At 42.3% G+C, this 20,007-nt stretch overlaps 1 protein-coding gene across 4 annotated transcripts in view; it reads left to right on the top strand.

The window, feature by feature from the left end:
* The window catches only part of LOC119167075 (uncharacterized), a 46,396-nt gene extending 30,345 nt beyond the window's left edge, over positions 1-16,051 (top strand). For 2 of the 4 annotated variants that reach the window (XM_075867154.1, XM_075867153.1), the window contains 9 exons: positions 233-409; positions 1,584-1,696; positions 4,082-4,140; positions 4,224-4,275; positions 5,056-5,123; positions 9,837-9,934; positions 11,572-11,784; positions 12,638-12,714; positions 15,851-16,051. In XM_075867154.1, the coding sequence (XP_075723269.1) occupies positions 233-409; positions 1,584-1,696; positions 4,082-4,140; positions 4,224-4,275; positions 5,056-5,123; positions 9,837-9,934; positions 11,572-11,784; positions 12,638-12,714; positions 15,851-15,953 (960 nt within the window). In that variant the 3' untranslated portion in view covers positions 15,954-16,051. Of the gene's footprint in view, positions 1-232; positions 410-1,583; positions 1,697-4,081; positions 4,141-4,223; positions 4,276-5,055; positions 5,124-9,836; positions 9,935-11,571; positions 11,785-12,637; positions 12,715-15,850 lie in introns of those variants that run through there. The other 2 variants (XR_012884364.1, XM_075867155.1) reach the window with 2 other exon arrangements.
* Positions 16,052-20,007: the final 3,956 nt, after the last annotated feature.

Here is a 20,007-nt window from a genome sequence, read left to right as displayed (position 1 = left end):
TCTAATTTTGCGCTATAGCAGCTGCAGACACAGATAGGGGACAACTGCAACACCTAAATCAGCTGTTGTTGTAATATTATTATGGCTTTTACAGTAAGAAAAAGTTTAATAAAACGAAAATTAACATACAGGGCCCACTCAAATATTCACAGTCGTATTTAAGACAAGCCTGTTCACGGCCATCATCTTGTGCACACATATCCCTCCCATTTTTTGTTGGATATGTGTGCAGGGAGACATCATGGTGGATGAAGTGCGCAATGGACTCGTCGAATTTATTGACAGCCTGAGTATTCTGGATGCCTGGTCCAAGATTATTGCAAAGATAAAAGTTCGGGACACCAAAGTCTACACCTTCTACCCGATTGTTCTGGCTGACCTCAAGAATTTGAATGCGTATGTCAAAAAGGTGAGAGCTTGTGAGAGTTTAGCTGTGTGTGGAGGAGCCATGGATTTTGTTATGTATGAATTATACCAAAAATGTCGCTTTGTATAATTATTGGCACAGATAAATCGGGATAGCTTTCAATTTTCTCAATTAATGTACGGGCTTGTGTGAACAACTATTTCCACTTTAGAAAGGAAGTCAAAGAAAATAGTAATTGGTGTAAAATTACAGTATTACCAAGCAATACCGAATGGGAGAAGTTATTGAATAGTAAGGTGGAAGTTATGTTCGGGGAAATATGTTAAAGTTTAATATTTTGCATACGTATCCTATATAAGCTCACGTAACATGTTTATAAGCTTTAAAATGAATAAATCGGCCTGCAGCAAATGTCCTCCTCAGTTAACCTTGAATCGTGACTTAGTAGCATCGCAATTTTCTTCTGAATAAGCAGTTTCACGGCATAACAAGTGTATGTAGCAGTGTAATCACCTCTTCGGGCTGGTAACTTGAGGCAAATTATGAACTATCACTCATTTCAAACACGTCAAAACTTTAGGAATATTCAGTTCATGTTGACGTGAATCAAATGCTGTAACATTCATTTGCACAGGTCTATATTCCAAACTGTAGTAGGCCTCAGTGTTATGTGATAATTGGTGCAGATGAATTTGTGGTTTGCTCGTCTGAAGTAGCTTTGCCACCTCAATTTTTAGGATGAAACGCGCTGTGTATCGGGTATATTTAACTGTGTGCTTTAGAGTCTCTTTAAGATATATTGCACTTATGTATATACAAAATGCTTTAAGTGTTTTTGCCTCAGATATTTTTTCTTTCTCTGGTGTGAAATAAATTTTGCACCCACTCATGCTTCAGTGTTTGTTGGCACTCCTTCAATTGCTGCTTTTCTTCTTACGAGTAAATGGTAGGAGTTCGTTCAATAGCAAGTCCAAAGGGCAACTGTTGATCACAGCGTTAGCGTGATCTCTATGTCGCGAGACAAAGTGGGACAATGATTGGTGGGAAACTGCCGCTGACTATCGCGGCACTGGGCAAGGAAGCATAGGTAGTGACAAGGTGGTAAAGGGTGCTGAAAGTTGTTCAACCATGTCTTTTTTGTCGGCTGATATGACCGGTCAGAACTTGGCTTTAAACAGCTTTGCTGTAAATGTTTCTGTTTCTGTCTTCCTTGCAGCTGGAACGAAGTGTCACTTGGGATGGGGACATAATGGAGTACTACATACGGCTGCGAGGCTTCTTGGCTCAGATGAAGGAACGAGATGAGACCCTCGATTTCTTCCTGCCGAGGTGAGTGGGCAGACTTGAAAAAATAGGTGTGAAACAACGAACGGAGGTGTAAGAAATTGAGCTTTAGATGTTTCTCTCAGAAGTCGGCACGTAGTGGAGGTCAGCCTATAACGAGTCTCAGGTATAACAATTGTATTTTCATGCCTATGTTGTGATTTTAACTTCTTTGGCGCAAACAATACGGAAAAAAGGAAAAAAGAAGGCGAGGAAAGAAACAGATTGACGCCAAACTAACAACTACTTTATTCTTCACACAGCAACGCATATATATGCCGAAACCACATACATTGCATGCGCACGCTTAGCTTCGTATCGTATACGTAAAAACGAAAAATTCCTAAACCTTAACACATCACACCACACACCTGAATGTACACGCGTGTTGTCATATTACACTTGTAGAACACGATATCTTAACCAAGATGTGTACGCAAAAATTCATATTCGATGGCATGCTATGTACCAACTAGACCCAACGCAAGTTTTACTATGTTGTGATGTAGTGATACTGTATTTTCTTGCACATAACATGACTCTGCCTAAACCGTAAACCTTATCCCTAGCTACAACTCGTAGAGAAGTTTTAAAAAAGATCTCCAGCTATTGCTGTGAAGCCATCTTCATGACATTGCCATGAAGCATTGCAAAGGAGCTGCCTTGTGTACCAAAAATTATCAATAACCTGCACCTTACCTTTAGCTTTGAACTTAATGTATCTTTTGTGCAGGTCGTTTGCAAAGAAACATGGTAATGACGTCTCACTTTGAAGCATATATTCCTGTTTTGCTTTCTTGCTAGAGACATCATACTGTGGCATAGCTATTTTAGAAACTGTATGCAACACACCCTTCGTGTTGCAATGTAACATGTTTTCTATCTCTTTAAAATGGCCCTGCAACACTTTTTGAGCATGGTCAGAAAATGATGGCAATTAGTAGTAGAGGCTCCCAAGAACACGCTAGCCAAATAATATGGCGCAGCATGCAGCCCGCAATTCACGATAAATGATCAAAGTCAGCTATAAATTGCTTTCTCTTTTCTCGACAAATCACATAGACGATCTTCAAAATTACTCGTAGAAGGCCATCTATCAGCCATTGGCTGATTTAAACATGGCACGCTTGGTCGTTTCAGGGAATCGCCGTAGGAGGCCGCGACTTGTCCACACGTGCGCGCGCGATCACACTGAAAAAGTTGCATATTCGAAGAAAAATAAACAAAGTGCTTAAAGTCACGAGGCGGGTATGACATATTTTTTTTGCCCATGCCATTCTCCCCTGTTTATCTTCCGGTGCTTTAGTCCGGACAAGAGAAGAGAGAATGCAACTGCAGCATGCAACAAATCTTTGTAACTCCGCTCCTAGTGGACGGATTCCTAAAATTTTAGCGTCGTTGAATTCATGAGGCAATATGTTCTTTTAGTGAATTCATTCTGTGGTTATTTGAAAAAGGTATTCCGGGCTTACTTCATTTGTTTTAATAAACATATTTATTTCTCTCTAAATTGTGGAACGGCCTCTTTCACCATAAATTAATGATCTTTGTGAAAGGATCTTGTTTCAGAGAAGCTTGGTTTGGTTCAGTTTAAGTGAGTAGTATAGGTTACACACTTTTTTCGTCGTTGTGATGATACGAAGTTTGCATGTTTGTGTATATTATCATCATTGTACATTACCGTTTAGGTCAATTTTAAGATAAATTAGTTGTCCTTTTGCTGCAATAAAAACCCCAGGTTTGATGTTACTTGCCAGTGTTGCGCCGATAAAGAATAAACACTGCAGTATTGCGATTTCTTTTTCTTTCTGATTCAAGCTAGTGGATTTCCACTGATTTGTTGGTTTCTGGACCCTAACATTTTTTCATTCTTTTAGTTCCACAAGTGTATGCATGTATAGATGTGTTAAGGCATATGCTAGCATACGCTCTAACACATCTATGCATGTGCGAGGACGATTGTACCATATGAGGACGACCTCAGGACATCGAGTGTTGTCTGGGCTTGTATGTATTGATTATTGAGTATTGAAAAGTATTGAATACACAGTTGTGAACAAAATTATGGGCCCAATGGGCACTATAAATTATAAAAATTTCATATTGCAACGTGTATAGTGAGAACCAGTGGTGCACTGCATGTATGGTTGCCATCTTGCATAGAAAAGTTTAGCGGTATTTTGCATGCATTGATAATTAAAAAAATTTTTATAGGGGTATGTCTTCAGGCAAAAGCAAGAACGGACGAGCTATGAACTAGATGTTGCTCCTGCTGTAAAGTAATTGTCGATTAGTGAAAGGTAGTCCGAGAGGTAAACAGAATAAAAACATTAAATTTATCCTTAGAAGCTGTTTATCAGCCCACTAAGGGTTGCATTCTTTCTAACGCAGGTGGAAGCACTCCATCTTTGACCCAGAATGCGTTTACTACCCACGGAGAGACGTGGTGTGTAAGTGATAACAAAGACGATGTAATTATTTTGTTCATTTCTTTTACGAGCTGATCCCTAGCTCACCTTGTTCTTTGGTGCAGATGTTCCCGTGGGTTTCTTCAACATAACTGTCCCCACAAGCCCAGGAGAAAGGTACACATCTGAAACATGTTTCTGCGCATTGAATGCACATCTTGTGCTAAGTTGCAGTGAAACCGTGCTGTTAAATTTATTGCTGCTTAATAAGGTGTAAACTGGCCTTGCTTGAGGCTTAATCCCACAAACTACAAAGCCAGGCAAGGACAGTCTTTAGAAAGTTCAGGTGATGCTGATCAAAAATTGATTGATCGATTCTGTGTCCAGTTGCTGTGGAACCATGCTGATAAGTTCATTGCTGCTTAGTAAGGTTTAATCTACTCTTGTCTTAATACTTAAACTCACAAGCTACAATTAAAAACTAGGACAGTCTTTAAAAAGTTCAGGTGATGTCGATGAGAAATTGATTGATAGATTGCTTGATGTGATTTCACCACATCACAAAGCTATCAGAAAGCTAGTCTAGAGGAGAAGTATATATTTTTCGTTACCTGTCTTTTTTTCATTTGTTTTTAAGTTCACTTACAGCCCATTCTTGTAGCTTTTTTGTTGCACGCTTAAAGCGCAGGTGTGCAGTTTTTGTAATATATTCTGTGAGGCAAAACTTTCCACTCTGCCAAAGATTGACAAATACGATTGTGGTTCAAATTGACCGCCATATGAAATTCAGTAGAAACATAAACCGAACATAATTTGTTTGCATGACGTTTTTTGAAACAATCAAACACTGCCAGCAGTATTTGTCTTTTGCAACAAAGGCTAACGCTATGAAAGAATTATACTGCTAACTGTCCTAGAGTCAAGCTGCGACCAAACATCCCAAAACCACTTTTGCAGGATGTTTCACGTTCCACGTGCTGGGCCACGGCTCGTTGGCTGCTTCTTCCGGGTCATCATGGAGAACAGTGAGTTGGTATTGTGATATCAACCTCTAAGAAAGGAACAGAGGAGGGTTCGATGTCAATCGGTCCCAAACTACCACCTATGTTACCATTAGTCCAGCCTGAAACTTTTATGCAAATTCTTGGTGCCACGTGAACGCACGATCACATATGCGAATGGAGGGCAAGCTATTTATGTTTACTCCATTCTCTTCTATTCCACTTCAGCAGTACTACTATGAAATTGCTCGAACCATTCCCAAATTGGAGCTTGGGAGGTTTCTTCTGCATGCAGACGCGTACAGTGGAAGCTTCCGTTCACAATTTCATACCTGTTTATGCGAGCATATGCGAGCATATGAGCATTCATCTGATTAGCTTCTTCTGTGTCGGATGGAGGGGCGTAGTTTTCGTCTTTGTCACTTTCTCCAAAGCCCCAGGAATTGGTCCCACCACGCGCAACTATACCGACCTGAAATATCTTTACCACTGTTTCTTTTTCTTATTTCTTAGTATATATGGTGTGGCCACCTATAGAGAATGTGATGAGAGAACTGTCATAAGCACTCGCGCCACTATACAAAAAAAGGGACTGCAGATATTTCAAAACGAGAACACGTACAGGTTAAAATGCCTTGGCAGGTACCTCCCAGCAAGGCATTAGACGAGCCACTCTATGATGACAGGCGATTTCTGACAGCGGCCCACAAACGGGTAAAGGGATACTAAAATGGAAGTTTTTATTTGTGTCTTTGGGTGAAATGAAAGACCATGCCCTCAAGAGCCTAGAAAATTTAATGGTAAGCATTGGTGTATTCTAAAAAAGTACACTCAAACCTCTTTATAACAAGGTTGTATCTTTCATGTAAATAAGTTTGTTACATCTGAAAATTCATTACAAAAGTATATTTTCTACACTATATGTATTGCAAAAGTATTCTTCATTTACTTAGTTATAGCCATTATTTCATATCTGTCTTTGTTATTTTGAGGCTTGAGTGTAATGACAGTATGCTTTTAAAGGTTAGTTTTGGTTCCCACTATACCCTTGCGTCGTTCCGTGGTACAAGCTGTCAGACTTTATGATATACTCCACGACCTACATGTTCCCTCCACACTCAGCGCATTATTTATTCTCTGCGGCACATCTTCAACATGTATGGCTTCTCCCCTCTTACACTCATCTTTCCCTCTCGTATTCCGCACGGGCACGCGCGCCCCCTTCTGTTCACTTGAAACTCGTCCCATCTCGTTCCTCCTCCGTCAACCACACACAGCCTCCAAGACTATCGCCCAATCGGCACTCGTGCCATCTCGTTCCTCCACCGTCAACTACACACGGCCTCCGAGACCCACGTGCTTGTCCAAAAGACTGATGTTCCCAAGGCCGCTTCGTTCTTGGTTCCATTGGCCATGCACAAGTGGCCATTTCGAATGTTTTGGCACCTGACGCCATCAAAACTAACCTCACTGGTGCGAGAAATCATTTGAATAGGCAATGTAGCCTGATTTCATGCTGGTGTTGATGTCAATAGGTGAACCATGCGAAATGGACTTTATATGTAAAAAAATTTCAGCATTTACTAAGTGCGGTGATGGCGTAGTGGTTAGAGCATCTGCCTCGCATGCAAAAGATCCGTGGTCCAAATCCCGGTGCCACGCAGCTCCCAACCGGATAAAAAAAAATCCGCTTGGTGATGGAACTGCAGTAAGAGGCTTGGGGTGCGGCCTCACCAGTAACCACCACCGGTAACGCACTACCTCACCAAAGAAGGATTGGTCGCCCTGGTGCATTATCTGGCCAGTATACCTCCCACATGCATACGTCAGTTAACTCACGACCCTCAGTCCCCAGCAGCTGCGAAGCAACTGACTACGGTGGCGGTCAGATCTGCAACGCAGCTGAAGGTGCTAAGAATCTCTGGACCCGGACAGGCCGCCATTGGAACCTGAACTTGGCAACGCTTAACGCTAGAACCTTATCTAGCGAGAAAAGTCTCGCTGTACTATTCGAGGAGCTATAGGGTGTTAAATCGGATATAATAAGGCTCAGTAAGGTTAGCAAAACAAATGAGGCCTATACGGTGCTACAGAAGGGGCATGTCCTTTGCTATTGGGGCTTGGCTGACAGGAGAGAACTGGGAATGGGGCTCCTAATTCATAGAAACATAGCTGGCAACATTGAGAAATTCTATAGCATTAGTGAAAGGGTGGTACAGATACAAGATTAAGTAAAGATACAAGTAAAGATACAAGTAAAGATACAAATAAAGAGATACAAGATGAAGGTGGTACAGGCTTAAGTGCCTACATCCAGCCATGATGACGCTTCAGTTGAAAGCCTCTATGAAGACGTGGAATCGGCAATGAGTAAGGTAAAAATGCAGTATACTATACTGATGGGAAACTTTAATGCAAATGTAGGAAAGAAGCAGGCTGGAGACCAGGCAGTAGGAGATTATGGCATCGGTACTAGAAACGCCAGAGGAGAGCTACTAGTATAATTCGCAGAACGGAATAATTTACTGATTTTGAATACCTTCTACCGAAACAAGAAAACTGCAAATGGACATGGAGGAGCCCTAATGGCGAAAGTAAGAACGAAATAGACTTTATAATGAGTGCACACCCAGGCGTCGTGCAGGATGTGCAAGTGCTTGGCAGGGTACGATGCAGTGACCATAGAATGGTACGGTCTCGAATTCGCCTAGACTTGAAAAACAGAGGAAGCGTCAAAAGAGGGATAGGCAAAAATCGGGACAAAGAAGGCAAAATAACTACCAATATGGATAGGATTGTTAAAATAGTGGAGGAGTTTTACAGAGATCTGTACAGTAGCTGGGACAACCACAACCTTAATACTATAAGAACTAGCAGTAACCCAGATGACACCCCCACCAGTAATGGTAGAAGAAGTCAGAAAAGCTTTGGGGAGCATGCAAAGAGGCAAAGCTGCTGGTGACGATCAGGTAACATAAGATCTGCTGAAAGATAGAGGACAGATTGTGTTAGAAAAACAGGCCACCCTGTTTTACGAGGTGTCTTCTGACGGGAAGAGTACCAGAGTTTTGGAAGAATGCTAACATCATCCTAATACATACGAAAGGAGATGACAAGGACTTGAAGAATTACAGGCCGATCAGCTTACTCTCTGTAGTATATAAGCTATTTACATAGGTAGTAGGTAACAGAGTTAAGAAAACATTAGAATTCAATCAACCAAAGGAACAAGCAGGATTTCGAACAGGCTACTCAACAATCGACCACAGTCATACTATCAATCACGTAATAGAGAAATGCTCAGAATATAACCAACCACTATACATAGCCTTCATAAATACGAGAAGGCGTTTGATTCAGTAGAAATATCAGCCGTCATGCAGACACTGCGGAATCAGGGCATCGATGAAGCATACATAAACATCTTGCAAGAAATTTACAGGGGACCAACTGCTATCATAGTGCTTCATAAAGAAAGCAATAGAATACCAATCAAAAAGGTTGTAAGGCAAAGGACCACAATCTCCCTAATGTTATTTGCCGCGTGCTTACAGGAGGTTTTCAGAAACCTTGAATGGGAACAGTTAGTGATACGAGTTAATGGAGAGTACCTTAGTAACCTGCGCTTCATCGATGACATTGCATTGCTGAGTAACTCAGGGGACGAATTGCAACTCATGATATCGGAGTTACACAAGGAGAGCAGAAAGGTGGGTCTTACAATTAATCTGCAGAAAACGAAAGTAATGTACAACAACCTCGGAAAAGAGCAGCGCTTCGAGATAGGTAATAGTGCAATTTAAATTGTAAAAGACTATGTCTACCTAGGGCAGGTAATAACCGCGGAGCCGAACCACGAGATTGAAGTAACTAGAAGAATAAGAATAGAGTGGAGCAGATTGGCAAGCGCTCTCAAATTATGACAGGGAGATTGCCACTATCCCTCAAGAGGAAGGTATATAACAGCTGTATCTTGCCAGTACTTAGCTACGGAGCAGAAACCTGCAGACTTACAAAGAGGATTCAGCTTAAATTGAGGACGACGCAGCAAGCAATGGAAAGAAAAATGGTAGGTGTAACCTTAAGAGACAAGAAGAGAGCAAGCAGAGTGGATTAGGGGACAAACGGGGGTTAAAGATATCATAGTTGAAATCAATAAGAGGAAATGGACATGGGCCGGGCATGTGGCACGTAGACAGGATAATTGCTGGTCATTAAGGGTAACTATTTGGATTCCCAGAGAAGGCAAGGGGGTTAGGGGGAGACAGAAGGTTAGGTTGGCAGATGGGATTAATTAAGAAGTTTGCGGGTATAAATTGGCAGCAACAAGCACAGGACCGAGTTGACTGGCGGAACATGGCAGAGGCCTTTGTCCTGCAGTGGACGTAGTCAGGCTGATGATGATGATGATGAAACTTTACACTTGCACTGGGGTGCCTCTATGCAAGATATTTGTATGACAGAGTAAATTTGCCATCAATAGTTTGTGTCTCTTTAATATTGTAGTAGTGATTTGTTTCATTTTGTAATTGCACTATGTTGGTGCCTTGACACAAAAGCATTGTCTTTTCTTCATGTTGCAAAACTAAGATACATACTGACAATGCAGTTTGCAAGCCGTGTTAAAGCTTACAAACTCCAATAGCTGCTTCACACACTACGGCAGTCTGACAGTTAACCCTTAAAGAAGTCTACTGCAATTTTTTTTATTAATTTTTTGCTGCCTACTTGCTGCAGCTGGCCTGTACAAACCGGAGGGCCTGTGGTGGACAGAAGCGACGCGGGCTGCTTTCCAGGACGACATGGCATGTCTAGAAGAAAAGCACAACCAAATGGTGAGGATGACGGCCGAATTGCACTCATCGTGCATTAATATGCAGGACAGTCACTACATCACACATGAAGATAATTGATAATTGTGTCCGACTCGGGCATGCGCGCGCGTTGCTACATAATGTGCCTCCTTTGGATAGGAACCCCACACATCAATCAATCAATCAATCAATCAATCAATCAATCAATCAATCAATCAATCAAACAATCAATCAATCAATCAATCAATCCTTTGAACGGAGTACTCATGTCTTCATTTGACACACTGTCTGCTTTTTCGTACATCTCAGTTATCCATTTAACAAACTTGTAGATTGCAAAGGAGTCCTCAGAGCTCATGTTTTATTCGTGAAGCAGTGATATGCACGTTATCACCTGTTGACTGCGTTCTAAACAGGCAGCCATGGCACAATGAATGGAAATTAAAGCTGCACTTATTTTGAGAGTTTTCAACACATGCTGACTCTTGGCTTTCCATACAACGCACAATTTGTGAGCTTACAGGAAAATGGCTCTCCTGGTGTACATCGAGCCTATTGCTGCGAACAAAGTGGCAGAGCTAAAGTGTATATTTGACATTGTAGAAACTGGTACAGTTCGTACACACATTTTCGTTTTTAGAGAGCAGATCTTAAGTGCCTTTTCATGGTTTTTGTGTCAGCTTGTGCGAATAGTAAATTTTAGGTTCGAAGCAAATACTGATTTGGTGAAATAATTTGGAATCAAATTCAAATAGTATATATTACATATTTAAAAAAAAATTTTCGTGTTTGTCATCACCCAACTAACCTGCACAGTATTTTAAAAAAATTTTAACAAGGCACATGCTAATGTTATTTTTTTTCGGCTCAAAGAAAGTGAAAGCTGGACTTGACTTTTTGTAGAATGCTAGTGATAACCTATAAAGTCCGCTACTTTTTAAAATGTACTGTACCTATATCATATAAGCAGGCATAACAAGCTTTTGAACTTGAATAATGATGAATCAATCTGAGGTTAATGTGTCCATTTAACCTTAAAGTGGGGCTTTGCAGCTGTGCGTATTTTGCTGGACGGCTAGCTGTATTTATGGTAGACAACTTGTTCGCCGCAGTGAAGCCACCTGTACAGGGGGGTTTACATGCAGACTCATATGCACCTATTCATTCATTTGAATACTTTTAAATTTTCAATAATTTAAATTCGCATCAAAGTAAATTCAAGTTTTGTGTAGAGGAATGAGACGAGACGGTGGTGGATGAGGCTGTGTTGTGGTCGCAACTTTTTATTGGGACGTGGGCGAATAGGTAGACCAAAGCAGTTGCGGCTGACGCATTCAGTGGGGCCCAGAGTCAGAGTGTTCTGACCACCACGTGGCTCGTGCCTCATGAGACACGTGGTTTTTATCTTCTTGCAGCTGGTAAAAGTGCTTTGTCTGCTGCCACTGTTGAACGAGCTGCTTAATTAAGTGTATGATCAGTGCTGCCTGCACTAGAAGCAAGAAGCGCTGACCACCAAAACAAGCTAAGCACCTTCGCTAGGAGGAAACCAGTTCGCATACTTTGTTATGAAATGGCCGAACAGCTACGCCGTGATCTCTCCCATTGTGGGGTGTTGCAATTGTAGGTAAAATCTTTCACCCTCCGGGCCACACGTGCAGATTTTGCAAGACGGGGGGATCAATCTGCACGATGTCAACAAGCGCCTCAACCTGCAAGGCCTGAGCGACGTTGAGGACAATGTGGCCGTGCGCATCTCGATGAAGGTATTCAACGATCGCCTGTTCACGAATCGGTATCTCAACCGCGACTACAGGCTTCCTGGAGTAGAGCACCTATCCTCGCAGCAGCTTTTTTTTATCTACCTCGCCCGGGTGAGTGAACGACATGCTTCTCTTTGGGTTGTGGCTGTTGGATGCTTCTCTTTTGGGTTGTGGTTGTCGAACAGTACCTCGTCCAGTAGCTCAATGAATGCATACACGTGTATTCTGTATGTTCAGTTTATGTCATGAAACTTGGTACATCATTTTATTCATCATCATACACACCTGTAGTAGTCAGCTACGCATTTCACCAGATGAACCTGTATAGTATTCATTAAAAAGCCTATCTCTGATTTCTTGATTTTTTTTCACACCTACTTAGGTGAACTTCAGCAGGCACCGTACCATCACTTCTAAACTTTTTCTCTCAAATGCACTGACTTCATTCAATCAGTCCTCACTTTCCATGCATGATTCACCTCTCCCACACAGATGTTAGCATGAGTGATGGAGTCAAACTTCATTGCAACAAAGTAGTATTAGATCATTTTGACAAAGGCAATATCAGTTTAAATTGAGGCTCTTCTCAGGAAACCTTGTTTCAGAGCATACCTGAAAAAGTGTTGTTCACATTTCGACATAGGAAGCGTTCAAGTTTTGACCTTTGTTGCATGGTTACGCCTACTTCGCATCTGTTCTGCTCTAACGCGCCATTTCAGCAAAGGCTCCCTGAACGCTGCCATAATCTTATCTGGGCTGTTCTAAGTATACGTGAACTTTCGAAAACGCACTGCTGAGGCAGTGACGTTAGCCTTTGTACTCCCAAGCAACAGTTCAGAAAAAAGGTGCTCTTTGTCATCACTTAAAAGGTCCACATGCAGTGCCGCGTCTGTTGTACAGCTGTGTTAGTGAAAATTTCTCACTTCACCTAATGGCTTACCCACTGCTGTGTCTCTCTATCTAGAGTCACTGTGAGATTTTCACAATTGAGAAGAAGCTCGAAGACATCCGCTGCTCGTACAAGAGCAAAGGAAAATACAGGTGAGCTATGTCTGGTGCTTTGAAAAACAACGCAAAGCCTAATATGGCGATATACGTAGTACTGGAGTTAAGCTGTTTCCATCAAGTAAGGTGTCACTACTGGGTAATGTATATGTGGAATTCGTACCGTCATCAGTGGCACACGTACGACCACTTGCAATCACATCACGGAAATATCTTATTTTTTGTTTGCTGCTACATTGGTTCTGGTATAGTATGATGTCTGCTGCCTAATAAATCTCGCTTTTAAACAGAACTAGCCATTCAACACATACCTGTATTAACTGCAATCTAAAATTATTTTGCTGTTCATGTGAGCTGAGAAAGCCAGAACAAACAAAGTCATTGGAGAAGCAAATTATTGCTCTCTATAAAAATTGAAATTAAACACTTACACCTTCATTTGAAGCACTTAAGATGACACATGTGAGTCCCCTTGCTTACGTCATGAAAGTCCCACTGTAAAAAAGCTGCAATCGGTCGCACACAGAGCGTGTAGCTTTATGTAATATTAGAAAGTAATAACAGTGCATACAAGATAATGACTGGACCAGAGAAAGGCAAAGGGCACTATATTTTCATCTGGATTCATTTTGATGAAGAAGTGCATATCTATGCGATGGAGAGAAAACAAGGGAAGAACAGGCACGCACATCACTGCTACATCATCCGACATCCTTAAACAGTCATCTTTGCCTCTATTCTGTCTCATTTCCTCAACCTGTATGTGCTGTTGATAGGGTCTCTTAACAAGTTACGAAAATATGGTAGGCAAATACGGTAAGGCAGTACGGTAGTGCTCATCCTTTCCAGCGACAGTACGTCTTCCGGACGACAGCTTCCTCGCTAACAGGCTGACGAACCACAACAAGGCGTGACAACCCCACAGTAATCTTTGAAAAAGCTCTTGTGTTGTTCGAAAGCCTTCGCCGTTAAAAGGTCAACGACGGGGAAAAGAGGAGTGGTACGACAATACTGTGCCGTATATGTGTAGCAGATTTCTGTAACTTGCTCAAAGACTAATACTTCCCAAAGGATGTGTACACACTTGCCAATGTTTCAATTCTTTCTTCAAGGGGAAGCTGAAGCACTTTTCTAAAAGAATGACTTAGGATCGTGTAAGGACAGTTTGATTCCTGCTGACTGAGAAAAGTGATGGGAGAGTTTTCAAAAGTGAATGTCAATAGCACTTTTTTGGTGAAAAAACTGTGGCTGTGGCTGCCAGGCTTCTTGGGACGCCAAGCGAACACGGTGACGTCGTTCTCGGTATGCCGCGTCATCTATAACAGCAGCACTGCTGAAGTGTGGCCTCTTCGATTAGTTCCGGCAATGGCATGTGATGGGTTAGTCACAGAGGCTATGGTTGCAGATAAAGAACATTTGCTTCAGGCCAGAAGAAACGAAGATGACGTATGTTTCCATGCCCACACTTTTAGCGCGCTCGCGGCGGCGGAGCAAAACAAGCTTTTATTTCGCCTGTTCTAAAGCTCTTGCGGCTACAACCGTGAAAACAATTATGACATCATCAACAATAATGTCGGTTCTTCCTAAACATGAAGTTAGATTGAATTATAAAATACCTTGAGATTCTCTTTAAAGAGTAGGAGAGTTAAGTGACCAAAGAATGAAAATCTAGTTGAAGACGGCAGAAGATCGGCTGGCATGTGCTTGTAGAGGATGCAGTAGACCCATGCAAGGCAGGGGCATTTGGGTATTGCTGAGAGAAAGAGCTTCCAGCTACGGAAAAATAGAAGTGTGCTAGCCCCTTGAAACTGATCAACAAGAACGTCTACGAAGACCTTCTTGTGATCCATGAGGGTGTAGAAGGGGCAGGTATTCTACCTGGCTCGAAATGTTAACATACCCAAATACTGACTATCATTCTAGACACACAGTGTTATGATGGAATGAACCTTAATTGCATGAATAAGCTTCAAACTTTGGTCACAACAATGACATATTTTGGGTACAGTGTACACCCATTGAAATATGACATCAACACATTACAACACTAGTATGTGCAATTGTGAGATGACTACGCCACATCGCTGCAAATCTGGCCGCTAAAGTTAAGGTAGACTCTGATTTAAAAAATATTCGTGTCTAAATTAAGCTAATATGGCACTAACGGTGTACTGTGGAAATGAGGTGTGAGCATTGCTTAGCCCTGCAATGTTGTGTTATGATGTGTACGCACTGTACGTATGTCCCTTAACACAAAGCTGCTTTGGCCCCAACTCTGCATTTTGATTTCACCATCTGATTTGCTGCCTTTTAAAGACTGGAAAAGCTACGCCTTTTCTGAAGTGGGGTTTTGCAGTGTACTGGACATAAGTAGTAGGGATGAGCGAATAGTACAATTTTTTTCAAAGTAGATTCAAACTGAACAGTTTTTTGGTCGATTAATTTGAAATTGAATAGTTAAAATAGTATATATCACATTGAGAAAAATGAGCATTGCTAACTTGATTGAACTAACTTGCACATTATTTTTTAGAACTGCAACTAGGCATCTGCGAACGTCGCTTCCTAATTGAAAGTATAGTAGAAGCAGCCTTGTATACTAGTAGCGAACGTCGCTTCCTAATTGAAAGTATAGTAGAAGCAGCCTTGTATACTAGTAGCAATAGTACAGCAGTTGGGTGTAAGTCACAAGAAGTAAAATATGTTTTACAATTTACAATACTTATTGTATATAAGTCAGAGTGACACACCTTCAGACTCAAGGTCATCGGTCAAGGTGCAGGTAAAATGTACATTTGATTTTGAAGTGTGATCTAGTGAATATGTGGATTTCTTTGATAGGTGTTTTCACGGCATAGCAGACTAATGCTGCAGTGTAGCTATTTATTCAAGGCGAGTCATGTGCACTCGGAAGTCGTTCATTTTGAATACTTCAAACTGTTAAGTAGGTTATGTTCGTGTCGAAATGAATTAGGTTATTGTAATGTTTTTCGAGTGTTTTAAGTGCCTGAAAATTCGCCCATGTCATGCATAACCATGCATCACCCTGCATAAATGGTGGCGATGAGGATTGTGGTGGGTGTAATTTTAACTGAGCGACTGGAAGACCTCGTATTGAGGTAGCATATAGCATATGCTCTTGCCTGAGTTGCTGCTTATCCTTGCTTTCCAGAACTAACCTGCCCCTGAGCAACAATCATGAGTTCGCCGATGCATTTCAGTGTCCGCACGGGACAGAGATGAACCCTACGACACAGTGCTCAGTCTGGCGTTGATGGGTTGTGTACGTTATATATGTTTTCTTTTTTCAATTACGTTCAGCTGGGCCTAATAAAATATACATCTTGTCTGCTGTGCAGATGAAATACTCGCATAGGAATTCGTTGTTTACTAACGGTAAAACCCAAGTACATTAACTACGAGGTTTGTGAGAGTTATATACATTAGCAATTGTATACACCATCCCCATCTGAAATTGGACTGTTTCACATGTACAAAGCACGATTTTAGGTATGTTGTATACTACTGTTGCTTTTTTTATTTTTTAGTCACAAGGACACTTTTATGCAAGACAGCGAAGTGATTGTGTGTGTATGTGATATATATATATATATAATGTCCAGGTGACATTGCTCTTGCACAATATACATTTATTGCACAACACAGCACACATGTTTTGTGCAATAAATTTTAACCCAAGAATCGGTGCTGTCTGTGTGCGCTTCCATGTTTTGTTTCATTATCTGCACTGCACGTACAAGTAATTGGGAGATGTATGTGAAGCTTACCCAAAAAGTCCTCAGGTCCAAGTGACTATCTTGAGATCAGGAGAAGTGGGCATTCCACAATTCTATCTGTTGAAGGCAAATGAGTTGCTTTACTAATTATTAATCCACGCCACTCCTTAGAACAGGGATGTTGGACTGGGAGGCCATTTATATGTTCTTGAAACAGAAGGATGTTAAGTTCAGCGAGTTTGTAATAATGGTGGCAACATACAGCGCAGACTTTTAACGTCAACGTCGAAAAGGGGATGTCTGTGCAAAAAGTGAGCACTGTATGTTTCTAGTAGTCTTGAAGCAGTGTAGCGAACTTGTTTTTCTACAGCAAACAGCTGAGGTAATATGCTTCACGTAATATGCTTCAACTTATTAAAGCAACTTATTAAAGCAGGTAATATGCTTCAACTTCTTAAAGCAAATTTTATACAAAGTGTTAATGAAATATTTGCTGCGAGAGGATAGAGCTATCCATAGGTCCTGGTAAGACTTTACCCATTTTTGTTGCATGCCTTCCACTGTAAGCATATTGTTTCTGTACCTTAATTGTTTAGGTGTGCAAGCCTAATGAAGCAGCGCCACTTTGTGAGTCGAACCCGACGATATCAAACGCGGGGTAAAGGATCCGAGCGGGATTGCTCTCGTGAAATCTGCGATTGGAACGCGCGCGTCTATACGGGAACTCTTGGTGAGTGGAAATCTAGCGAGAGAGCACGAGAGGGTGCAAGGGAGTGTGAAGCGTTTTGCGGACAACTATCGGTGATTGGATGAAAGGCCAACGCGCAGAACGTCACTTACAATCAAATCCGTCGATTTCGGCCAAGCAAGAATTCTTGCTCCACGGAGCAATCTGTGACCTGCGGTTGCTCTTAATCTGCCATTGGAACACACAGTTCACGCTCCCAATCTGCCATTGGAATGTGATTGCTCTGCTCAGAGCAGAAAAATGTGATCTGGATCTGCCATTGGAATTCAATATTGGACTGGTCGTTTCGGAGCGCTCTCCTGAGCGAAAGCGAGAGAGAGAAGGGCTGAGGAAAAGAAAAGACACAACCTCTCTCTTACAGGAGAGTGCTCCAAAACAACTAGAAACGACCAGTCCACGGAGGAAGGAATGGACCAGTCAAATATGACATTAGTGTATTGTATAGCTATATTGAAGCTTTCGCCGAATCGGTCATGGGACATGGGTAGACATGTCCTCTGAACACATTTCGCAACTTGCATGATTGAAGAACTGTGATCGCACCTGTATTTCCATCATGCGGGATCACCGTTCGCTTCTCCGCGATTTTCGGCTTCCTTTGTTAAGAGACACCAGACTAAAAAAATTATTGTGGACTGATATAGTATACTTTAAAAACTCGTGTCGTTAGTTTAGCCACTACAGGTTCAGCGATGGAAGAGATATCACTGTCAAAGCTCTCGGTTTCCCGCCGCTATATCCGATTGTGACGTCATAGATTTTCGTATGTCGGCCGCATCTGCTCAGCGAAATTTTCTAAGACTTGGCGTGTTAAGCCTCTGGTTCTCTCGGCAGACAATGCAGTTCATTTTTGCCGATTTAGTGGGTCCTAATAGATGCCGTCGAAAATCTACGATGTCACGGCAGCTGGTGTGGAAACTTTAAAGTTGCCTCGCCAATCGCATTGTCTTTTTGTCACTTACCAGCGCCTAATCGCAGAAAGCACAGCGTTTTTTAGTATCGTGAATGTGTTTGTGCATGAGTTTATGAACTGTAGGACTTTTCATGTCGATAACGCTGGTCCAAATCGGCTGGACATGCTCTCTTAAAGGGTCACTTAAGGCAAATATAGTTGATTGCTGAAACAGCGGTCCAGAAACCTCGTAGTGCTACTTAAGTGCTGAGTAAATGCTTATGTTGAAATAAAATCATGTTTAAGTTGCCCGCATGGTATTAGCGCACTGGAAGTTGCAGTTGCCTTGCCCAACGTTGCTCACTTTTACTGCGCGGGCGTCGACATATGCAAAGTGCTGTAGGAATGTAGGGTTACTGGACGATGGCATTGAAATCTTGTGATGCTTCGTGCTACAACCACAGTTATAGGCATCTTTGTATTTGCCTAGTGTTCTTGAAGAAAAAAAAAAGAATGATTAAAGAAGTCACAGCTTTGCCGCGAAAGCGAAGCAATGAACGTAATAGCAACAAATTGGAAGGTCACGCACAGAATGGCAAGCAGATCGAGATGTGCCCAGCGTTTCTCACGCACAAATGACGCACGAAACGTACCCACAGGTACAGATCAGCGCGAATAAGCGTCTCAGTTGTTACTTCGCTGTGTCTGAAAAGCGCGTCCTTTTCACAAATGGAGACTGTGCAACGCAGGGACCTTTGTGCGCCCGGTAACTACAATAGAATTGTTCTAATGAAAGCCCTTAAGAGACAAGAAGAGAGCAGAGTGGATTAGGGAACAAACGGGGGTTAAGGATATCATAGCTGAAATTAAGAAAAATAAATGGCCATGGGCCGGGCATGTAGCGGGTAGACAGGATAACCGCTGGTCGTTAAGGGTAACTAACTGGATTCCCAGAGAAGGAAAGCGGGTTAGGGGGAGACAGAAGGTTAGGTGGGCAGGTGAGATTAAGAAGTTTGCGGGTATAAATTGGCAGCAGCAAGCACAGGACCGGGTTAACTGGCGGAACATGGGAGAGGCCTTTCTCCTGCAGTGGACGTAGTCAGGCTGATGATGATGATGATGATGAATGAAAGCCCAACGCCCGCCAAGACGTACGATCCTCCCCACTGCGAGATAAGGGAGCGCGAGTGAGCGTCGTACGCCCTCCTTTCCGCGGCGCAAAGTACGCGTGAGAGATGAGGAAGCGCGCCGCCACGTCGTGACGATGCAGCAATGCGCGTTCATTGCGCCATCTTGCAGTTAATGCTGAAAACCAATAGTTCCCCCCGAGCTGCCCGACAGCGGCGGTAAGTGGTAGATATAGATAGCTTGCCGTTTGAACGTTGAAGGCGGCGGTCCTCCGTGGTGAACGCCTCGCACTTACTATTTAGATGTCCCAAGTTCAATTCCGCATGCCGGAGTTTTTCTTAATTTTGTTTCTTGCGTTTGCCTATATTTAGATGCGTATGCATATACGGTGAGTGAGGGCGACGCCGGCGGCAAAATCCAGCCGAGAGTGTCCATATAATTTCTATCGCAATAAAAGATAACTTACTCGTATTTGCGTAGCTGCAAGAAATTCACACCATAAGTAAAATGCACTGTGTTTCTGCAATAAAAGGTTTGTGCTTGCTTGGATTGCTTTCAATAATGACCAGAGGCACAGCCAGGCATGCACTTATTTTAAGTGGGGATGGGAGGGAGCTCCCTCCCATATAGAGGGAGCTCCCATATGGCCTAGGCCGGTTGTTTTTTTTGTTTGTGCATATATGTAGACATGCAAAATATTTTCGTGGTGTTTTAATTCACCTTACCACACCCTGGCTACCCCACTGCCTACGGCTACGTGTCATCCAACTTTTTTGATGGAGAGTTTGGGAAGAACCAACCGCATGCAGCTGCGGCATTCCGAC

The sequence above is a fragment of the Rhipicephalus microplus genome, chromosome 6 (assembly GCF_043290135.1).
Source record: "Rhipicephalus microplus isolate Deutch F79 chromosome 6, USDA_Rmic, whole genome shotgun sequence".
NCBI lineage: Eukaryota > Metazoa > Arthropoda > Arachnida > Ixodida > Ixodidae > Rhipicephalus > Rhipicephalus microplus.
Note: the sequence above shows the minus strand (reverse complement) of the source record. Positions and strands in the feature narration are given on the sequence as shown.